The sequence below is a fragment of the Lontra canadensis genome, unplaced genomic scaffold (genome assembly GCF_010015895.1).
Source record: "Lontra canadensis isolate GAN:19392208 unplaced genomic scaffold, GSC_riverotter_1.0 scaffold1, whole genome shotgun sequence".
Classification (NCBI taxonomy): Eukaryota; Metazoa; Chordata; class Mammalia; order Carnivora; family Mustelidae; genus Lontra; species Lontra canadensis.
In genome coordinates this window covers 33,081,160-33,100,978 of record NW_022630995.1, presented here as the reverse complement: position 1 = coordinate 33,100,978, position 19,819 = coordinate 33,081,160, and the positions used below count along the sequence as shown (strand labels likewise).

Sequence of the window (19,819 nt, the reverse complement as noted above, 5' to 3'; positions counted from 1 at the left end):
CGTGATTTTTAGCCCATTTTCATTATTTCACCATACATAAGATTTTCTTATGCCATCATTGATGATGTTAGAAGTGATATTTTGAGCACCATAGAAGCTTAAAGCCTTATTTACCAGGCAAGACTATGACCGTTCCTTCCTTTGATGAATGGAAAAGCAATTCTGCTCTAACCATATTAGTATTTTTCATAAATCTGGTATTCCAAAGTGGGGTGGGGGGAAGCTCTTAGTAATTTGCACTTGCCTAAGAAATCTTTGGAACTCATTTCTGGTTCTGACTAGGGATGGAGATGTTGAGCCCATCTGTGCCCCTGAGCCTTCACCAGAAATTAAAGCAGAAACTGCCATTCGTGATGATTTTGCCAGCCGCAAAGCGAGGGCCTATAAGAAAGCTTCCAGCCCTCAGCAAAAGTTTGTGCACTTTGGACCCGTGACAGAGATAGATCAGCAGAAATGGAAGCGGCTCAGCATCGGCCGGGCTGGGCCTAGGGAGGACGTGGAAGGAGTCCTCAGTCGTGGCAGCAAGACCAAAACTAACTCTGTCTCCCCTTCCTCTGCGGCCACGTCCAGTTTAGGAAAAGACCAAATGCTTACTGCACAGCATGACCACAGGTATTTTCCTCCATCCGTGTCCAAGCCCTGCCTAGGAGCCGCTGCTGCTTTGCAAGGGTCTGTCGAAGCACCTCTCAGAAACCTGCGGCGATCCCATAGTTGGAACGGGTTCTTGGGCTGGTTGGCAGAGGAGCAACGTCCGCGGGTCGCCCTGGGGAGGAGCACGTGTGTGAAAGTTAATGGCGGGCGTCCATTTTGATTCCTTTGTCCCCAGAATCACCGCCGGGGAATGCCAGTAATCTTGGCCAAGGACCCTTTTCCCCTCGGCTGCATTCAGCCCTGTTTTATTAGTTGCAAATGCTGAAATGAACTCGACGGAATGTTTTAATGATACCCTAGCCTTTCTTCTAGAGATATGTTGATAGAATTCAGTTTTATCTACAACCTCCCTCTTTTCCTATCCCAGGGAGGGAGGAAAAAATAGTTACTAATATCATTCGTTCAAATTTGGACATGGAAGTGAAAAAAGAAAATAAAGGTCTCTTCCCTCCCCTACTTTAAAAAAAAAAAAAAGGTATGATGAATTGTGAATGGAAAAAGACTCCTCTCTTGGGGTTCCTATGAGTCAAGAGTTTCCTTAGCTGAATCGCCCTCCTAGTGTGTGAGGGATCACCTGGGAAAAGCCCATGCAGGCCTGTCAGCCGTTCCCCTCCTCACTGGAGGCCTTCCAGCTTTGAAATCCCAGGTCCTCTCCTGGGGGTTCAGTTCTGTGGGCTGGTCTCTCCTCCAGGAAGCAGGTATGGGCGGTTTATAAGCCACTGGACTATCCTGGGAACCTCCATTCCACCTGTGTGTCGGGAGCAAAGTAATGCTCTCCATGGCGAGGGGAAATGCTCAAGATGTCCTCCTCGGTGCTCTGTCCTTGAAATCCAAAGGCAACAGTGAATGGTCCATGATGCACAGACGGGTGTCTTTCATCTAGTACTTATGGCCGACAGCATGGAGGAGAGCAGACTGTAGATAGAAATAATCTGCGCACACCAGATATACAGTTGGTGTTTCAGAGGCTGATGGGGATCTGGGGTGGGGGTCAGGAGGTAGTAAGAAATGCATCGTTGAGTGCTTGACTACTGAGGGGGCCATCACTCATCCCCCGTGGGGACAGGCTCTTGCCAGCCCTTCTTTGGCTTTCCGCAGGTGCTGCGCTCGCTTTCTCCATCTGAGTATGTCATCCTTACTAACTAGCTTCCAGAATGAGAGCAGCCAAACTCTTCTTAATCTCTCAGTCTCAACAATGTTTGTTGTGTCCTTTCATAATTCTTTTTCCTCTTCTCTCTTGCTACCAATGCTGCTTGATTGTCAACAGAATAGTGAATTCTGGCGTAGGGGACTGTTGCAAAAGGGTGTCGCGGCTGGGTCCCGTATTGGAGACCCAGGAGGAGCACGTCTGCGGTTTGAGCGAGCACCCAGGAGCGGAGGAAGGTGAGGAGCGACGTTCCCTCCCTTCCCGGGAGGTGCAGGATGACAGGTGGGGTCAAGGCCTCGGGTGTGAATTCTTCCCTAGCAGTAAAGTTGTCCTCTCTGGCTTCAGCGACATGCAAACAGCTGCCGCAGGATGGCAAGGAAGAGAAGGAAGGAGTTGCTCAAAGAGATTCTGAGATGCCGCCAAAGGCTGAGCCATCAGAGGAGAGCGGCCAGCCACTGTGAGCACTTGCCTGCCTTCCAGGGTGTGCTGCCTCTGCTGTGTGTGGCTGTTGTGTCCCCAGAAAACAGCTTCGAGCCACAGTATGCCCTTGATGACTGACGTGGTGTGGAGTTCAGTCACTTAGAAGAATGCACCCAGCCCAGGGTCAGAGTCCTGCTCTCAGTGCCCTCCCTGGGTAGAGATGGGAGCCTTTGCATGTGGTTGGGTGCTGGCCAGATTTCATTCTCGGAAATCCTGAAAAACCGGAAAGGGAAACCCGTTCCGGTGTAAGTACCCGTTGCATGATGGAGGCCCACAGTGTTAGTACTCGGTTGCTCTGTGTGCTCCTGCCTCCATGGACGTTGGCTTCTTCTGTCTTGGGCTGATGCCATTGGGGGATGCTACTGAAAACATCTTTAGCAATAAGTGGCCTTTGACTGGCTGGACTGAATATTGCCCTAGTGTGTGTCCCCTGGCCTCCGAATGCAAGACTTCGGGGACAGAAGAGAGCTCAGAGAGGATGACAGCTCCTGCCTGGAGCAGCAGCAGACCGAAAGGCCCAGGAAAGTTGTGTGACTCACAAAAAGATGACATGATGGTCAGAAGAACCGGGATGTGTCTTAGACGCGTGGGAGCCAACGTAAACCAGTTCCTTCCAGTTCCATTTGCAAAGCGGCAGGATGTGGAGGAATCTGCCCGGGGTCCGCCGTTGAAGGATAAGAGGTCAGAAGATTTTCCTGAGCCTTTGTGGTTTTGTTTTTCTGGTCTGAGCCTTCGTAGATGCTTTGAGTATGTTATTAACGCGTTATGATACCTCAGCGCCACTTACCTGCGATTGCTTGCGGAAATGGAATGATAAAAATTGGCCAAGAATTTTTTTTTTTCCTGTTTTGCCTATAAGCAGGTATGGAAAGAAGATGCATTTGTGAATTTTCTGGTTCAACAAAATTTTTTTTTTCTGACTCATCTTGTGGGCCCCCTAAATGGGTAACTCTTATTTCTTCCTAGCTCATATAGGAGCCCTCAGGTAAAGGATTTGAACGTCTTTCTGAGCTACTTGATTTCACTTTGATTCCAGGAACATCTTCAGGTCCAAAGAAGACGTATACCACGTACCAATTTGTAATTCCATTTCATTTCGACATTAGCAAACACTCAGGGCTTTCTAAAAGTAAGATTTCTAATTCCATGCTGTGACTTGATTTAAAAAAGCAAATAAGGAGGGGTGTCTGGGTGGCTCAGTGGGTTAAGCGTCTGCCTTGGGCTCAAGTCATGAGCCTGGGGGCCTGGAACGGAGCCGCAGGTTGGGCTCCCGGCTCACTGAGGAGCCTGCTTCTCCCTCTCCTCCCTGCTCATGTGTTCTCTCTCACTATCTCTGTCTCTCTCTCTCTCTCAAATAAAAAAAAAAAAAATCTTAAAAAAAAAAAAGAAGAACAAGTAAGGAAATAATCTGAAGTTTGTAGTTAAAAGTCCTAAATGTTGAAGCCTCTGTTGCCATTTAATGAGAGTGGTACATTTTTGTTAAAAGTAGGGTCTGCCAGATCTGAGTGGAATAAAAGTGAGAGGTGTTGGGCATAATGACAGGATCCACTAGAAAATAGGAAGCAGTGGGGTTCCGGTTCATGAAGGACCCTAAAAGTAGCGAGTCAGAGGCTAGGATGGGAAGCAGGGAAAACCTTAAGTGACACCCAAATTTTGAAATGAAGATCCCGTCTATCTTTGTGACCTGGATTTAATCTGTGCCGTGTAAGCCTCCGAATTCTCCTAGCACTGTCGCAGAACCTTGTTGTAACGTTGGTTTCAGGAGGCGGGAGTACTTTTCGAGCTGTGTTTTGTTGTTTTATATAGTACAGAGTGCTCTGTAGCCCTTTCAAAGGGTGGCTGCTCCCTCTAGCTCACCTTCTGGAAATTCACAGGTAGGGCCATGGACAGAGAAATCGGTGAGCAGATCCCACGTGGATCCCGGCTGGTCAGGGCCTGTCAGGGCTGGTTCGAGACAGAGGGACTGACTGATGGGCCCCGTCCACCACCCTCACTCACTTTCCAGATGCCCTGACACAGCATGGCCCCAGTGTCTTGGGCTGCTGTAAAGCAAGTGAGCATGAAAGGGAAGAAGGATGTGGGGCCCGTGGCTGCCTACCCTTTCTGGGTGTTTTCCCATTGACTTATTCCTCGCACGACCTTTGAGAGGAAGAATTTTCATCTGCATTTTGCAATTGGGAACGGAGGCCCATGTCCACACAGCTGGTAATTACAGATCCAATATTCAGACCCAGCCCTACCTGAGCTGAAGGCCATGGTCCCCCTCCAGCACGTGGCCTTCACCGGTTACTAGAGGAAACAGTGGCAGTCTGATGAATTCCCTGTCACTTGTAACTGTCCCTCTGTGATTTGGAGAAAGTCCTTTTTAGATCCAAATGAGAATGAATGGCTAGTTTGAGCAGGAGATGTGGTCCCACGTGCTATGTGTCCCAGTTGCGTGACTGAGGGGGGCATACGCCTTGGGAATTCATGTTTCTTTTTCACAACTATCTATTGAGTAACTACTATGTGTAAAACACAGGGCTGGGTGTTAGGGGATAATTTTAAAGAGCAAGAGACCCATTTTTTCCCCTCTCACTTCAAAAGAAGCAGTGCCAGTTCACAATATGGAGGTATAGAATCAGCTAATTACTGATCCCAAAATGCTTGATTAGTGCCAAAAGTTACATACATGAAATAGATGCACAGAATATTCTCTTTATCTTTCTAAATATCCTTACTCTCAGAATTGAACTTTATTCATTGCCTTTTCATTTCCTTTTTTTTTTTTTTTTTTCTTTCTGGTAGGATACTTATACCAACTGTGATTGGCCTGGCCAATTTTATACCTATTGACTCACCTACTTTGTATTAATTTTTAAAATCTCTTTATTAGTGATTTTTTTAAAAACTTCCCTTTACTTTTCAGTTTCCCATAGAACAGAGGAGAAACTCACTTGAAGCCCAAGCTCGAATTATCTTCTCCTTAACTGCAAAGACAGTTCTGCTTAAATGGATGCCCTCTTAAATCTAATGAATTAGGAGGTGATTCCTGAAATCCGTGAGTGTGTAGTAAAAGGGTAAATGAACATTATCTTGAGAGACTAAGCTGTGCTTTTCTCTTCAATTTCCAGAGCATCCAGTAAGTGCTCAATAAATACTTAGTGGAGGACCTCATCTGGTCGCTGTTCAGGGAACCCAGAAAAGAGCTCCTTGCCCTCATGGCACTTACACTTTAGCGTGAATCTACATTTGTTGGCAGAGATGTCAGTGAAAGGCTGTTAAGTATTTTGCATAGAAGCAGTGTAAATTCAGATACAGCCTCCATTGCTACAACGAGATATCCCTGAATCTCATCAACGAAATGGGGTTAAGGAGCCATACTCGCAGAGATACATACTATCTACATAGTACAGAACACTCGACGCTGATCTCTGGCTGTGTCTGGGTTGCGCAGACTCACCAAGGGGTATGTGTGTGGCCGGTGCCCTTCTGTATGTACAGTCTCCTTCAATAACACATGAACAAAAATATTCAGATCGAGACACAAAACACATCCTACCAGTTCATTATTTCTCAGTTAACTAGGCAGAACTTCTCTGCTGTCCTCCATAGATAATTTAGAAAACGCTGCATTTGAGTAAGCCTACTCCAGTAGGCCTATGAACCAGCAGACGTTGATCCAGTCTTCAGAACTAACTGCTCATGCACTCTCCCTTGACTGTGGAGGAATCCGTTGGTCATCGATTCCAAATGTAGGAGTGTTTTTAGAAAATTGAGTGTATTGGGTTAAACTTTAGCCCCTTCGGAAACTATCGCCTGGAAAAACAGAAAATGAGTCTTAACTGCCAGAAGAGAAATATCCGCAAACCTTTGGGCCATTTCAACAGAGACTTTGGGTCTTGCACTGGTGTGGTTGTCTTTGCTGTGAATGAAAACAAGTATTAATGAATGCACAAATGCAGACTGTTCTAGAATGATAAGAGCAGGTAAGAGAGAAGGGTGTGTGCGTGGGGGATGGGGTGCGCATGCGCCCATTCATTCCAGGGTGTTTTCCCCAAGATTAGAGGAAGACATCTCTAGAAATGACTCTTTTCCCCATGAACTATTATGAAACTGAACACGAGACTAGGTAATTTTTGCTGAAAACCACAAAATTTAATTTGCTGGAAACTGAAAGCAGGACCTTTTTTTCTTTGCTCAAATAATTCTTTGTCCACCACTGGAGTGGAGAAATGAACCGCATTTGAGGGCATAGGTAAGAACCTTCTCTTAACATTTCCCTTTGCTGAAGAGATAGTCATTTGTGGAAGCTGCTTTTTAAAATGCTTTAAAATATGCCCTTTCAATGTCCTAATTTCTTTTTTCTAATTTAACCTTTTTCTTCGCTTTATCAAATGCATTAAAACTTAAAGTGTCTGTCCTGCAGAAGGTACAACTTTGTCGATCTAAACAATCAGAAGGATATAAAAGACTGTAAAAAGGAAAACTTTGGTTTTTCAAGTTATGGAATATTATCCAAGTCTGGCTTTGATTAAGGCTGCCAGTTTTCTAGGAATTGTGGTTTTTGTCAAACGCATGCGGAAGACACTGATTGGGGTTCTGGTTGGAGCTATGGTTTGCTTTCAGAAAACTGCAGAAACACTCTTTGATGTCATTCGTGCAAATGCATTAACACACCAGGGAAAGGGTCAGTAAGCGTGTGCTTCTATGTTGGGTGTCCATTACAGCCCGTTACTGGCGAACACAAAGGCATGAACGGTTTAACTGTTTGTGAGCGATTTACAAGTTTGGCTCCCCCCACTCCACCTTAAACTACCTTCTCTAAACATTGCGGGTTGCACCTAAGCCTTCTTATGTTTATTTTGAACAGACTCTTTTTTTGTGGGTAGCGTGGGGATTATTTTCATCTCTCCTCTGTGTTTTAATACACATTTTGCATTCTTTGGCAATGTCAAGACTGTTCTTTCATTTCCAGAAGTTAATAAATGCCGCTAATTGTGTCACGACGCTTCTCTTCCAGCGCGATCAGCAAAAAAGGTTTGACACGCAAATATGTCGCCGGTAATGTTTATTGCCAGCTTGGTCACAGAGCTAACCTTCTGTCTTTCCCATCCTCTAATTTTGTATTTGGTCTTGTAGATACGGTCCGAGAACTCCTGTGTCTGATGACGCAGAGTAAGTTGTCTTGTGTTTGTAGGAATCCATTAATGACTAGCTTAAACTGCATGTTTCTCATACTTACCACTAATTCAAATGCAATTAATGCGACAGTGAACTGAGCAGCTAACCGACTCATGCAGCCTCGGAAAAGCACTTGAAGTTGGAATGCAGAACATATGTTCTGTGCAGGAGAGATGAATGAAAGAGTAACTCAAGCATGATTCTAATACACAGCTGCTGCTTAAACTTAACATTTGCTTTTCATAGACATGGCATGGGGAGGCTGGTCTTATGGTCTGGATGTTGGTACCCCTTCCAAACCACAGAATTATTCAGCGTTTTTGCATTTAATTCTTGATATGTTAGGGCTTGGAGTTAACAATGAGGCGAGTCATTCTCATGGCCCTGGTTTTTTTGTTTTGTTTTGTTTTGTTTTGAGCTAAGAAAACAAATTCTGAACCACTAATTATAGAATCAGGAGCCCAAGTTCCTCCCAGGTTGGAGTAACATACTGTGGGATGCTCAAGACCAGAATATTGGGGTTGCACTCTAGTTCTGCGGCATAGCAAGGAGTCAGGATGTCAAACATGACTTGGCCTTCCTCTCCTGACTCCTTCGTTTCCACTCCTCTCAGAGGTTCATTCCCTACTTCTGCCTCACGTCCAAATTTGAGAAGGGGCCAACACTCTCCCATTTGTGACCACAGGAACTGTTTCAGAAATGGATTTCCCATCTGCAGAGCACTCCGAAGCAGATATCCAAGGCAAACGTTTTCTTGGCACAGTACTAGCTTTCTCAAAGTTGAGTAAATCTGTGCTTTGAGAAACCTAATTAATACCTAATTCCATTGTCAGTGGCCCTGCTGAGCCTGGTGTCTCTGGGAGGACCAGTCCGTGTGCTGGTGGGAGTACGGGGCCATCAGAAGAGCACACACTGGCCAAAGACATTTCAGTCACCAAGTGAGGAGTCTTTAAATAAGGGTGCAAAACACAAAAATCATTGCCACCAACGACAAAGAGACTGGGCCCCCAGATTTCTGTTTCCTCAGTAACCCCAGCTTCCAGTACCTTTTCCACGTCTATGTTCAAGATGTCAGCTTGGTTTGTCCTAGCACCAAGCGGGCTGCCTCGGGTGTCAGGATATGTTTCCAGTGTGCCATCTCTGATGGCTTTGTGTCCTGACGTGCAGCACAGCCATGTCTCAAAACCAAATTCCCCCTGAGCTTGGCAGACTGCATAGAGTTAAGTAGTCTGTAAAATTGAGCCCCAGTTATAACATTGAAAATCTGCACTGGTGATATTTAACATGCACTGAAAGGAAGATCATCTAAGATGATAGGCAAAACGTTACTTTGATTTGGTTCACAAAAACATTTTGATGGGATGGATTTATTCTTCATCAGCGCAAGGCGCCCGGGCAGTTGGCCTAGCATGGATCTCTGGGAAATCCCAACAAGTGGAAGAAAGGAAGCCATGGGAAGGAAAGTTTGAATCTTGCCTGTACCTTGAATATGAAACCTCACCCACAGGAAAAGTGAATGATTTTTTTTCAGGGCAGTGGAGGTGGGGACTCCCTTCTCTGCCCCAAATTTACAAAACGTGACCTCATGGACTAAGAAGAGTAAAAGGAACTTCTTTCCCAGAGGTCTGACCTGGGAGTATCCAAAGTGCCGAATTTCCTTCTTGGGAGTAGACGCAACCTACATGAAGCCTTGTGGGGTGCAAAATGCAAAGTTTATCCTGGGACCTTAGTTTTCAAATAGATATTCGTTATATGTTTCGTGTATTCCCCCCACTCTCTCCCTTTTCCAAAATCTTTAAGGGCAATTATTGGCACAGGCTCTGTTTATTCAGAACTGGCACGTTCTTAAAATACAGTCCAATCAAAAAAAGATGTGCCCTTTCAGGAAAATGCAGGTCGGGGGCAGACCTACCACACAGGCAAACAGAGATTTCCGCCTCCCAGCAAGCCAAAAATGTTTCCGTAGATACAGTTTCACCTTCTGGCCCTTTTCTTCACGTGCACGTTCCTCCCGTCCCAAGGCTCTGCCCACCAACGGAGCCTGTGCACCGTGAGAGCTGGAGGCTGTTTTATTCCTAATTCCCTCACCTCCGACCTGGCCCCGAAACAGTTTCCAGGCTTCCCTGGAGGTGATTTCATCCTGGCCCTCAAAAGTGCCACCTCACCTTCATGGGAGACTCTGGGGGTGGCAGCCGGGACCGTCATCCCAACAGCACAAGGCATGGGCTGAGAGCAAATGCTGAGAGGAACCCACATTAATAATCTGGAGCCTGGGCTTCTCCAGGATCCCCCACCCTGCACATACCCTGCATCCCCCTCTCCCCCCAGCACACACTTCTTCATTTTGGAGGCTAAGTCCAACCTCTGAAGTAAGGGACATTTTCTGAATGGTGACTCAGCGCATTTTCTGTCTTGTATTATCAATTTTCAACTTGCTTAGTTCCTTTTTTTGAAATGGCATAAAGACATAACTCATAGTTCAGTTAGTTCTTTTTTGGTCAGGTTGCTGGAATTTCTTTAAAACAAAACAAAACCACTCTGGGGAAAAATAGTACTTCCTGGTATATGAGAGGGCAAACCCGAGTTTCTTTAGTTTATTTCACTAACCTGCTTTTGGCCACCTTTGGGCTGGGGTCATGAGAACTTCATGGTGGCAACAGAGATAGGACCCCAGGACAGAAGGCGGCAGTTCTCAAGGCCTTGCTCCCATTCTTTTCCGAGTGACATAACCAGATCCCAAATCTTGGAGAAGGCCGCCATTTTTTCCTGGGGTTCCAGAAGAAGACCTGGCTCCAGGAATGGAATGAATTTCAGTCTCTTTCTGGAAAGCCTACTTAAGCGAATTTTCATCCATGATGTTTTAAAAACAAACAAAATAAACAAATAAACAAAAAACCATGAGGTTAGGCTTTTCTGTGTACCGCTGCAAATTCCCAAATCTTTCTTAAACAACCTTAATAAATATCTAAAATAAATGAAAAATCACAGCCCCCCGCCCCTTTGGAGGACCGCAGTTTATCTTTCTAGAAGACATAGCTGCCATAGTCAACACTATCCACTGGGTACGTAGGGGCAGTTCCCCGTGGTGGTCTGTCATATTTGTGCCAAACAGGCCTCAGGGAAAGGTCCTGCTATGCAGTCAGAGTATTCGAATACTCTTGGGTAAGACAGATTGCAAGTACAGTCTTCAGTTTTAGCTCTCTTAGGTCAGACTTAAATAGTCCAACCCCTAGAGAGAAGGAAGAGGCACCCAACAGAGCCATTCAGTTCATTTTGAATGCATCGGAATGAAGGCGGGCAGCCTTTGCACTGGGAATCTGTCTTCCCCTTCCAGATAGGCTGTCTGCTCAGGACCCCACTGGCGTCCAGGAACGCTGCTGCTGTCCATTGTCTCCCCACGGGGAGAACTGTTTGGGACATCATCGATGATGTCTAGGATTAAGTGGTGTCTAAGTGCATGGCTTCTCTTTCTCTTTGTGTTGGGCTGGCTTCAAAAATGGACTATCATAGTCTTCTGTTCTTAGAGTTTAACAGTGAACCTCCATTTCTTGCTTTTGGACTGTGTAACCCCCTTGGTCCCAGAGCTCATTTCTTTGAGGATTTTGCTTTGGTTTTTATTTCTGTCTTCATCTTGCTGCTTCAGCTTTTGCTGTAACAAAGGTCTGTGTAAGCACCACAGAAGAGGCCCTATGGTCTCGCCCAACATTTAATAAGATCCTATAGAACATATCAGTAATATGTACAGCCTAAGGGCTTTAAAAAATTACTTTCCCTAAGCTTTTTCTTGTAAAAGAGTAAACTCAGAAGTATCCTGACAAAAATGAGGTAAAATGCTTGTGAGAATATTAAGATGCAAACTATAGACTGACTTACATATTTTATTCCTTAATCTTGCGATAAAATACCTTTTTTTCTTGATTCCGAGATGCTATCAACTGCACTTCCAATTTATGGGCATTTTTACAGGAAATAGAAATAACCACAGCAAACATATGAATCGCTAATGCATAGTTCTTGGATGCATCCACAATTCAGAAACTTCAGTATGAGAAGTTGGGTGTCTTAGACTTGAGGCTGGATGATTTTTTTGAAAGTGGAGAAACTGCTTTCATGGAGAAAGCACGTAGGACAGACAGCTCGTTGCACAAGCATTTACCGTAATGAAGTTTTGCTTCACGGAATGCCACCCTCCTTGCCCGTAAATTCTCTCCATGTTATATACATTTTAATTCTCTCATTTGTTTCCTAATACATTTCCAAACGAGAAGAGCCCAGAGCTCCAAATACCTTTTTCTAGCTCTTATGTAAACACGTTTTGGCACCTACGTATAAAGTTACATTGACTCGGGGCGCCTGGGTGGCTCAGGTGGTTAAGCGACTGCCTTTGGCTCAGGTGATGATCCCAGAGTTCTGGGATCGAGCCCGCATCGCGCTCCCTGCTCAGTGGGGAGCCTGCTTCTCCCTCTACCTCTGCTGCTCTGCCTGCTTGTGTCTCTCGCTCTCTCTTCAAATAAATAAATAAAATCTTTAAAAAAAATTTCATTGACTTGCTGCAGCCACCCCTGAAGGCAAAGATGGTCCCCTTTTGGCTTTGGGGGCAAAAGGAGAAGAGGCGGGGGGTGCCAGCATGCCGGCTGCCGCCTGCCGCCTGGGGCTTCGCAACACGCCGCATCGCGCCGCTGCCTTGAGCTGCGGAGGGAAAGGGGCCGTTTGGTCAGCGCGGTAGCGCCCCCGCGCGGCAGAACGCGCAGAGCACACCCCGGGCACCGGTCCATTTTTGTCTCTTCTCTCTCCACACTCAGGAGCACGAGTATGTTTGACATGCGGTGTGAGGAGGAGGCCACGGTGCAGCCGCACAGCAGGGCCCGCCAGGAGCAGCTACAGCTGATAAATAACCAGCTGCGGGAAGAGGACGACAAATGGCAAGATGTGAGTGCCGGCCAAGGCCATGGGCCTCAGGGAGGCTGTGTGGGCTAGAGCCCCCCCCCCCCCCAACAGGAAGTCAGGTGGGGCAGGTAGACTTGGACTTGAAAGCCGGGCAGGGGGAGGGAGCCCCTGGGGGATTTTGAACAGGGACACAGGAGGTGTGGGAATTCAAGGAAGGTAAATGACAACATGGAAGGTGAAGAGTGAAGGACGCAGACAGGTACTGCTCAAGTCCCCCCTACTAGAAGTTTGACCATAAAGGGAGGGGGTGGGGTGCAGGTGGGAGGCGCCTGGCATGGGATGTAGAATTAAAGATGCACTGTCTTCCGAGATGCTCTGTTGAAATGGAAATGTGTCTGCTGCTGATGGCAACGGTAGGCGCCAACGTCAAAAGCGTACCAGTCACAGACACTGTTCTGACTGCCTTGCGTGTAGGCTTTCTTCCGTTTCCTTAGTGACTCAGTGAGCTAGCAGCTAGTACCGTCCTCAGTTCCACAGATGAGTCCCAGAACAGCTGAGTAACTTGTCCAAAGTCTCACAGCTAGTGAGGGAGGGAGCCAGGATGAGAACTAGGGAAGAGCCAGCGCGGAGAACAGCTGGGAGATGGGGATAACGGGAAGGAGCATGGATTCTTCCGTGTGGTCCTCCCAGAGCTCTCTGAGGTTGCCCTTGCAGGTTTGACTGCACCATCAGTCAGAAAAGTTAAAGTCCATGAAATGTAGTAAGAATCAGGTCTACCATTTATTGAGCTGGCACCTTGTAGGCAATATGTCATTTAACCCTCGCCATAGGCTGGGAAGAGGACCTGTCATTGTCATCCTCGTATTAGAGATCAGGAAACTGAGGTGTAGAGAGGCTGACAAACATGCCTGAGATCCCAAAGCATGGGAACAGTTGGCACCGAGATCCTCTCTTACAGCTTTGATCCCACCCACCTGACTCCAGCATCCCAGAAATCATTATTTCTGCCTTTTGTTCCTTCCCTGAGGGAATTGTGTCAGTCTGCATTTGATTCCTCCCATTCTCTTGTCAACAAGTCTGTTCACAATATGCAGGTCACACACTGGAAGAAAAGAAGCTTCTTATGGTGCCGTGAAGCAATTCTTTAAAATTTAGCAGCTGATATGAGATGTGATGGCATGGCTCCTATTACCATGTTTAAATGGGGGTGCCGGCCCGCTCTGGATACTGTGGTTCTATGGGAATGCTTCCTGCCTCTGAGGCATCCCTGTTCCCACCAGACTTACCCTGGATTGAGTAGATATGGCCTCACATCATGGTGGGCCCATAGTCAGTGCCCACTCCACTCTGCAGAGTAGAAATGGGGTTGTGTGCAGGCCTGTGGAAGTACGTTCTGTTGACCCTTTGCCCCCTGCCCCCTAGGACCTGGCTCGCTGGAAGAGCCGTAGAAGAAGTGCTTCTCAGGACTTAATCAAGAAAGAGGAAGAAAGGAAGAAAATGGAGAAGTTACTGGCTGGAGAGGATGGAACAAGTGAACGAAGGAAAAGCATCAAAACCTACAGAGAAATTGTTCAAGAAAAGTGAGTCCTTTCTGTTGTTGTTGTTGTTGTTGTCCATGTGCAATGGTATCTAGATGTGCTCTTTCTAAAAATCGTTGGTTATCACAAAGACTCTGATGCCAATATCACACACTCCCTGGGCTCCCCCTTCGGCTCAGCCTTGGCTGCTACCAAGGTCTTCTTTGCAATTTTGTGATGGTTGCCTCTGTGCTTGCTTCCCCTCCCTCACCCATCCTTTAGAGAGCGGCGAGAGAGGGAGTTGCATGAAGCCTATAAGAACGCACGGTCCCAAGAAGAGGCAGAGGGGATCCTTCAACAATACATTGAGCGGTTCACCATCAGCGAGGCTGTTCTCGAACGCTTGGAGATGCCAAAAATTCTGGAAAGAAGCCATTCCACAGAGCCAAATTTAACCCCCTTCCTGAATGACCCTAGCCCCATGAAGTACCTGCGGCGACAGTCACTGCCCCCACCCAAGTTCACTGCCACCGTGGAGACCACCATCGCTCGGACCAGCGTTCTGGACACCAGCACGCCAGCAGGCAGCGGGTCTCCAAGCAAAACTGTCACCCCCAAAGCTGTGCCTATGCTGACACCCAAGCCTTATTCCCAGCCCAAAAACTCGCAAGAGGTTCTGAAGACCTTTAAGGTAGGATGCATTCCTTAAGAGGAGAACCAAAAGTGAACCCCGGGTAATTAGCGGAAAGAAGCATCTTGCCCCCAAGAAGATGCAGTTCTGTTGATCAAACAGAAATGATATGTATTACCGTTGATGATTGTGAAGTTTATGTCTCAGGAGATTTGCTTTGCAAATAGTTAAAGGAGCCAGGTGTGTTTCCCAGTTCGATGTAATGGCGTGTCTCTCTAGAGTAGTGGTCCCCAACCCTTAATTCAGTGAAACCTTGGGGATCTCCAGCCCTGTGGAGGTATAGTGAATTCCTTCAAACCAAATTGTCATTGCCTTTGGTTTAAGTAGAAGTATATGCAGCTACCTCTTCTTTTTAAAGAATTTGACATCATATCCAGAAAGATGCTACAATTGCAAAAGAAAAGAGACAATACAAGGAATACATAGGAGTATGCGATGTATTTGATTCTCAGATGAGACAGGGTTTTACAAATATTTTTAAAGGGGAAAGAAACTAGGTTGTTTTCTACCAATGACTATGTAAAGTAATGTTCCAGAACCAAAGAACCTATGACCACCAAACGTCTTTTCACCGCCTCGATTTCCGGTATTTTCCCTCACATCACGAGGAAATACTCGTTCTTTGACTTAAGCTCTTCGGACTACAAAGAAAAATCAGTTCTCATTGTCCCTGCACACCACGTGGGTTCTTAATAGAAGACAGAGGTGGAATTCATCAGCAGGAGACAGGGGCACATGACTATAAAGAAAGTTTGCTTGGCTAAACTAGTTGAGCAATGTGATATCATGTATCTTCCTATTGAATTTCAGAGGGAACCAAACTGTATATACACTTTCTGATTAAGTTACTCGGAATGGATCTTGAAAGTCTGTTCCTTAGGCTTCGATAAAACAAAAGAAGGGAATCCTGGATGTCTCATCTGTGTTGAGTTGAGATGTGTGTCCCTTGAAGGACTGGGGCTGTATCTTTGTTGCCACAACTTTGTCCTGGGAGTCTGGCATCGGTGCCCAGGGCATAGTTCTTATTGAATATATACATGCATTTTCCTGAGAAAATGAGCTACTCATCATGTGGGCTCACACACAGATAAGCATGTCCCCAGACATGCTCACTATCCTGCCTAGTACAGCACCAGCTCTCCTTCACCCAGGGCCCATGACCTTTCCAGAACCTTCTGTGATATTTCATGAAGGAAGGTTTGATGTTGAGGTGGCCCACAATGGGGGTAAGGAATACATTTACTTAACTTGGTATCTGAGGCCTCTGATCAGATAATCCAGATGTCCACTTCCCCTCCTTTATATAAATAGTGCGAGGTGATCTTTTAAACAGAAGAGTTATGACAGATGACTTGATGGCAAGACTTTGGCCCTGAGGAAACCCTGTCTCTCACCGTTGTGGCAAAAATAATGTTTAATTCCCCCGCAAGAGCATTCATGGAGAAGAACCGAGTAGAGATCTTAGAGCTGGGGTTCACTCTTGACCACTAATGAGCCCTTGACTCATTACAGGCTTGATGGCTTATCAGTCCTAATCACAGCCCCGACACTGAGCGGGTAAACCCTGTCATGGTCAAAGATAGTATGTGGAAAGTTGTTACTAGATAATGCCAGGACAGAAGCTAAGAGGGGTGTGTGTGTGTGTGTGTGTGTGTGTTTTCTTATGAGTAGGACAGTGGGGTGAGGGAGACAGAGAATACAGACTTAGTTTCCCAGGACAGAATTAAGAGTAAAGAAAAATAAAATGAAATAGTATAGGGCAGTGTTCTTCTCCCTCTTTTTAAAAAAAAGATTTTATTTATTTATGAGAAAGAGAGTGAGAGAGCACAAGCAGTGGGGAAAGGGAGAAGCAGGCTCCTCGCTGACCAGGAAGCCTAACGTGGGGCTCGATCCCAGGAGCCTGGGATCGTGACCCGAGCTGAAGGTAGATACTTAACCCACTGAGCCACCCAGGTGCCCCTAAGGCCATGTTTTTCAAAGTGAGATTTGCTACCTATTGCTGGGTTATGAAATCGGTTTAGTGGCTTGGTATCAGTATTTTTTAAATTAAAGTAAAATACGAGGGGAAAAAAAAAAGTCTGGTACATCACACATAATAAAAGTAAATACTGTTTTACAAAAACTCCTCTTCAGCTATATTTATTTGGGCGTGCTTAGTTGTGGTTTAAGTTTCTTCTCATGGCTCATAGACAATAAATTATGTAAGCCACTGGCTTGAGGTAAATAAGCTGTAACTAATATCTGGCCTTCCATGATTCCTTTTGAAGGATTTTAGAAAGTCTCGTAAAAATAATAGCTAATATTTATATACATAAAATGTGCCAGATATTCTTCTAAACTCTGCGCATACATTAATCCATAAAAATCCCCTCAGTGGCACTAGCAGGGAAATGCAGTTATTATAAACGTGGTAGACGGGGACTCTGAACACAGAGGAGAAGATACTTGTTCAAGATTATGTGGATTTTAAATGGTAGAGCCAGGATTGAACCTGAGGCTGTCTGAGGGCAGAGCTTCCTCCCATAACCTCTCTATCCATTACCTCAGGCTTAAAGACAGAAAGTTCTAGATGCCGTTCAATAAGCCAGACTAACTAACCACCCCCTCTGCTCCTCCTTTCTTGCTTTTACCAACTTTCCTAGACATGGGGACAAAGCAAAAATATTTTAATGTGTATGGCCTTTTGTTCTTGAGAAAATTGGGGTTGGAAAATGAACTGGAAATAGGAATTTACTGTGATTTAGCATAGCATCCGGCCAGGGGCCCTCATGTTAGCTTGCAAAATTGTGCCCATTGCCCCCTTACCACAGGATAAGCTGTAGAAGATTCCTGACCTAGGTGGGTTCCACCTAATTTGTAGGCTAACCAGAAACAAACAAACAAACAAAACTCAAAATTCTGGCATAGCATTCAGAATTTAAATGAAGTGTTACAATCCAGGTTTGTGGTGTGTATTTATGCTTAAGACTCCTTGGTTTCCTACACTTTATTTTTTAAAACTTTATTTAAAATCAATTAATTAACATAGAGTGCATTATGAGTGTCCGAGGATATACTCTAAAGTAAGAGCACACCCTGAGTAAGGCGGACATGAAATTTAATCCAAAATGAAGGGGCCTGAGAAGACAGACGACCTTTTAAAGAGGCCCATAGATCCTTCATTTCTAGAACCGATGGAAGCATACTAGAGACCTTATTTTGTGCTGGACTATGATTAATAAATGGTAATGTCTTACTGTGACTCTAAATGTGTTCTTTCATTGTTATAGTCTTCTGCTGGGAAATAGCATGTGTTTTTTGTTCCTTGTGTTTCCTATAGGTAGATGGGAAAGTCAGCGTGAATGGAGAAACAGTTCATGGTGACAAGACGGAGAAGGAGAAAGAATGTCCCTCGGTGGCCCCTGCCCCCTCGTTAACCAAATCCCAGATGTTTGAAGGTGTGGCCAAAGTGCATGGGTCCCTGGTGGAGCTCAGACAAGGCAACAGTAGCATTGAGATCAGCATAAAGAAGCCAAATTCTGTTGTCCAGGAACTAAGAGTAAGAACACACTTTTCTTTTCCTTTTGGGGCTAATTCCACTGTGAAAGAATCTGTTTTTAAAAATAAGTAGGTCTTGGGGCGCCTGGGTGGTTCAGTGGGTTAAAGCCTCTGCCTTCGGCTCAGGTCATGATCTCAGGGTCCTGGGATCGAGACCCGCATCGGGCTCTCTGCTCAGCAGGGAGCCTGCTTCCTCCTCTCTCTCTGCCTGCTTCTCTGCCTACTTGTGATCTCCGTCTGTCAAATAAATAAATAAACTCTTTAAAAAAAAATAAGTTGCCTTGATAGCCACCATTGCTCTCTCTGTGGGTATATTATTTTGCTAAGGCTGCCATAACAAAGCTAACGGAGTGGCTTAAACACAGAAATTAATTGTCTCATAGTCGTGCTGGCCAGATGTCCAAATTCAAGGTATTAGCAGGGTTGGTTCCTTCTGTTGGCTGTGAGGGAGACTCTGTTCCACGTCTCTCTGCTAGTTTTTGATGGCTTGCTAGCACTCTCTGGTATTCCTTGGCTTGTAGAAGGCTTCCCCTGATCTGTGCCTTCTTCTTCACGAGGCATTCCATCTGCGTACGTGTCTGTGTCCAAGTCTCCCCTTTTTATAAGGACACCAGACATCCTGGATTAGGGGCCCACTCCACTCCGCTATGGCCGCAGCTAATCCTAACCCATTATACCTGCAATGATACTATACCAAGGAAGGTCCCATTCTGAGGTACACAGGAGTTAGGACTTCAGCATATGAATTTGGGGGGCTGTAGGAGACACAATTCAAACCCAGTTGGTGTGGTATAATAGAAGTTATATTATCACTTATGAATAAGAGAAATTTTTTTTTTGGTCTTCACATTCTTGGTATCTAGTGTTATAGAAAAATAAATAAATCTCTAAAATACCTTTCTCCACCCCTTATTTGTTTCCCATCAGACCTGTTAATGCACTGTGAAAATCACTGGTACCCTAGGAACCTGGCTTTCCATCCTTGACAATATGTATAAAAGGGTATCTGTCTTATTAGCTTAAAAACAAACAAACAAAAAACCCCCCAAACACTAAAAGCGATAAAAGGTGTTCTTAGCTTAGCCCTTTAAATTCAGAACAATTGGAAGCAACTATTGAATAGCCAAGCTGAAAAATGTCGGGTGATTCAACAATTACAGGAGAGAAAACTCAATCCTCTATTCTGTTTGCTGGTTTGGCTTGTCAGAGTCAGAAAGATGTCCCTTTCTTAGGTCTCTCCCCGGAAGGGCTCATGCTGGTTTTGCAGCTCAGACCCAAACTTTCATGGCCACAGACACAGCCCAGTTCTGCACAACCTCGTTCGTCCTCACCAGACGCTGATTTCTGCAGTTTTCATTGATAGCGTTTGGGTTGGAATTACAAAGGATGGAGGACACTGTTACAATTTTACCCCCAGAGCCTAGGAAGGTTTGACCCCCAAGGGAACTTGTCTTCTGTTTCCAAGGCTGAGTTAGAAGACCCAGCTAGCTAAACTCACCAGTGGGCTGGGTCTTATTTTGCTTATCCCTGGAGACACCTTCTTGTCTCTTATCTTTTGTCCTAATTGTAGCACAATTGATATATCATATCCTATTAATTTCAGGTGTACATCATAGTGATTCGATATCTTTACACATTACAACCAATCCTCACAATAAGCCAGTTACCATCTACCCCCATCCAAAGTTATTACAATCATTGACTGTATTTCCTAACTGTATATTATATCCCCGTGACTTACTTATT

The 19,819-nt window shown here is 45.4% G+C and overlaps 1 protein-coding gene across 15 annotated transcripts in view; it reads left to right on the top strand.

Moving 5' to 3' along the window:
• Positions 1–19,819, top strand: part of LIMCH1 (LIM and calponin homology domains 1) — a 324,446-nt gene that overhangs the window by 255,350 nt on the left and 49,277 nt on the right. For 9 of the 15 annotated variants that reach the window (XM_032852710.1, XM_032852702.1, XM_032852679.1 and 6 more), the window contains 5 exons: positions 7,400–7,435; positions 12,244–12,370; positions 13,751–13,908; positions 14,128–14,536; positions 17,856–18,074. In XM_032852710.1, coding sequence (XP_032708601.1) covers positions 7,400–7,435; positions 12,244–12,370; positions 13,751–13,908; positions 14,128–14,536; positions 17,856–18,074 — 949 coding nt within the window. Of the gene's footprint in view, positions 1–282; positions 613–1,918; positions 2,035–2,143; positions 2,256–2,698; positions 2,960–7,399; positions 7,436–12,243; positions 12,371–13,750; positions 13,909–14,127; positions 14,537–17,855; positions 18,075–19,819 lie in introns of all 15 variants that reach the window. The other 6 variants (XM_032852716.1, XM_032852691.1, XM_032852697.1 and 3 more) reach the window with 2 other exon arrangements.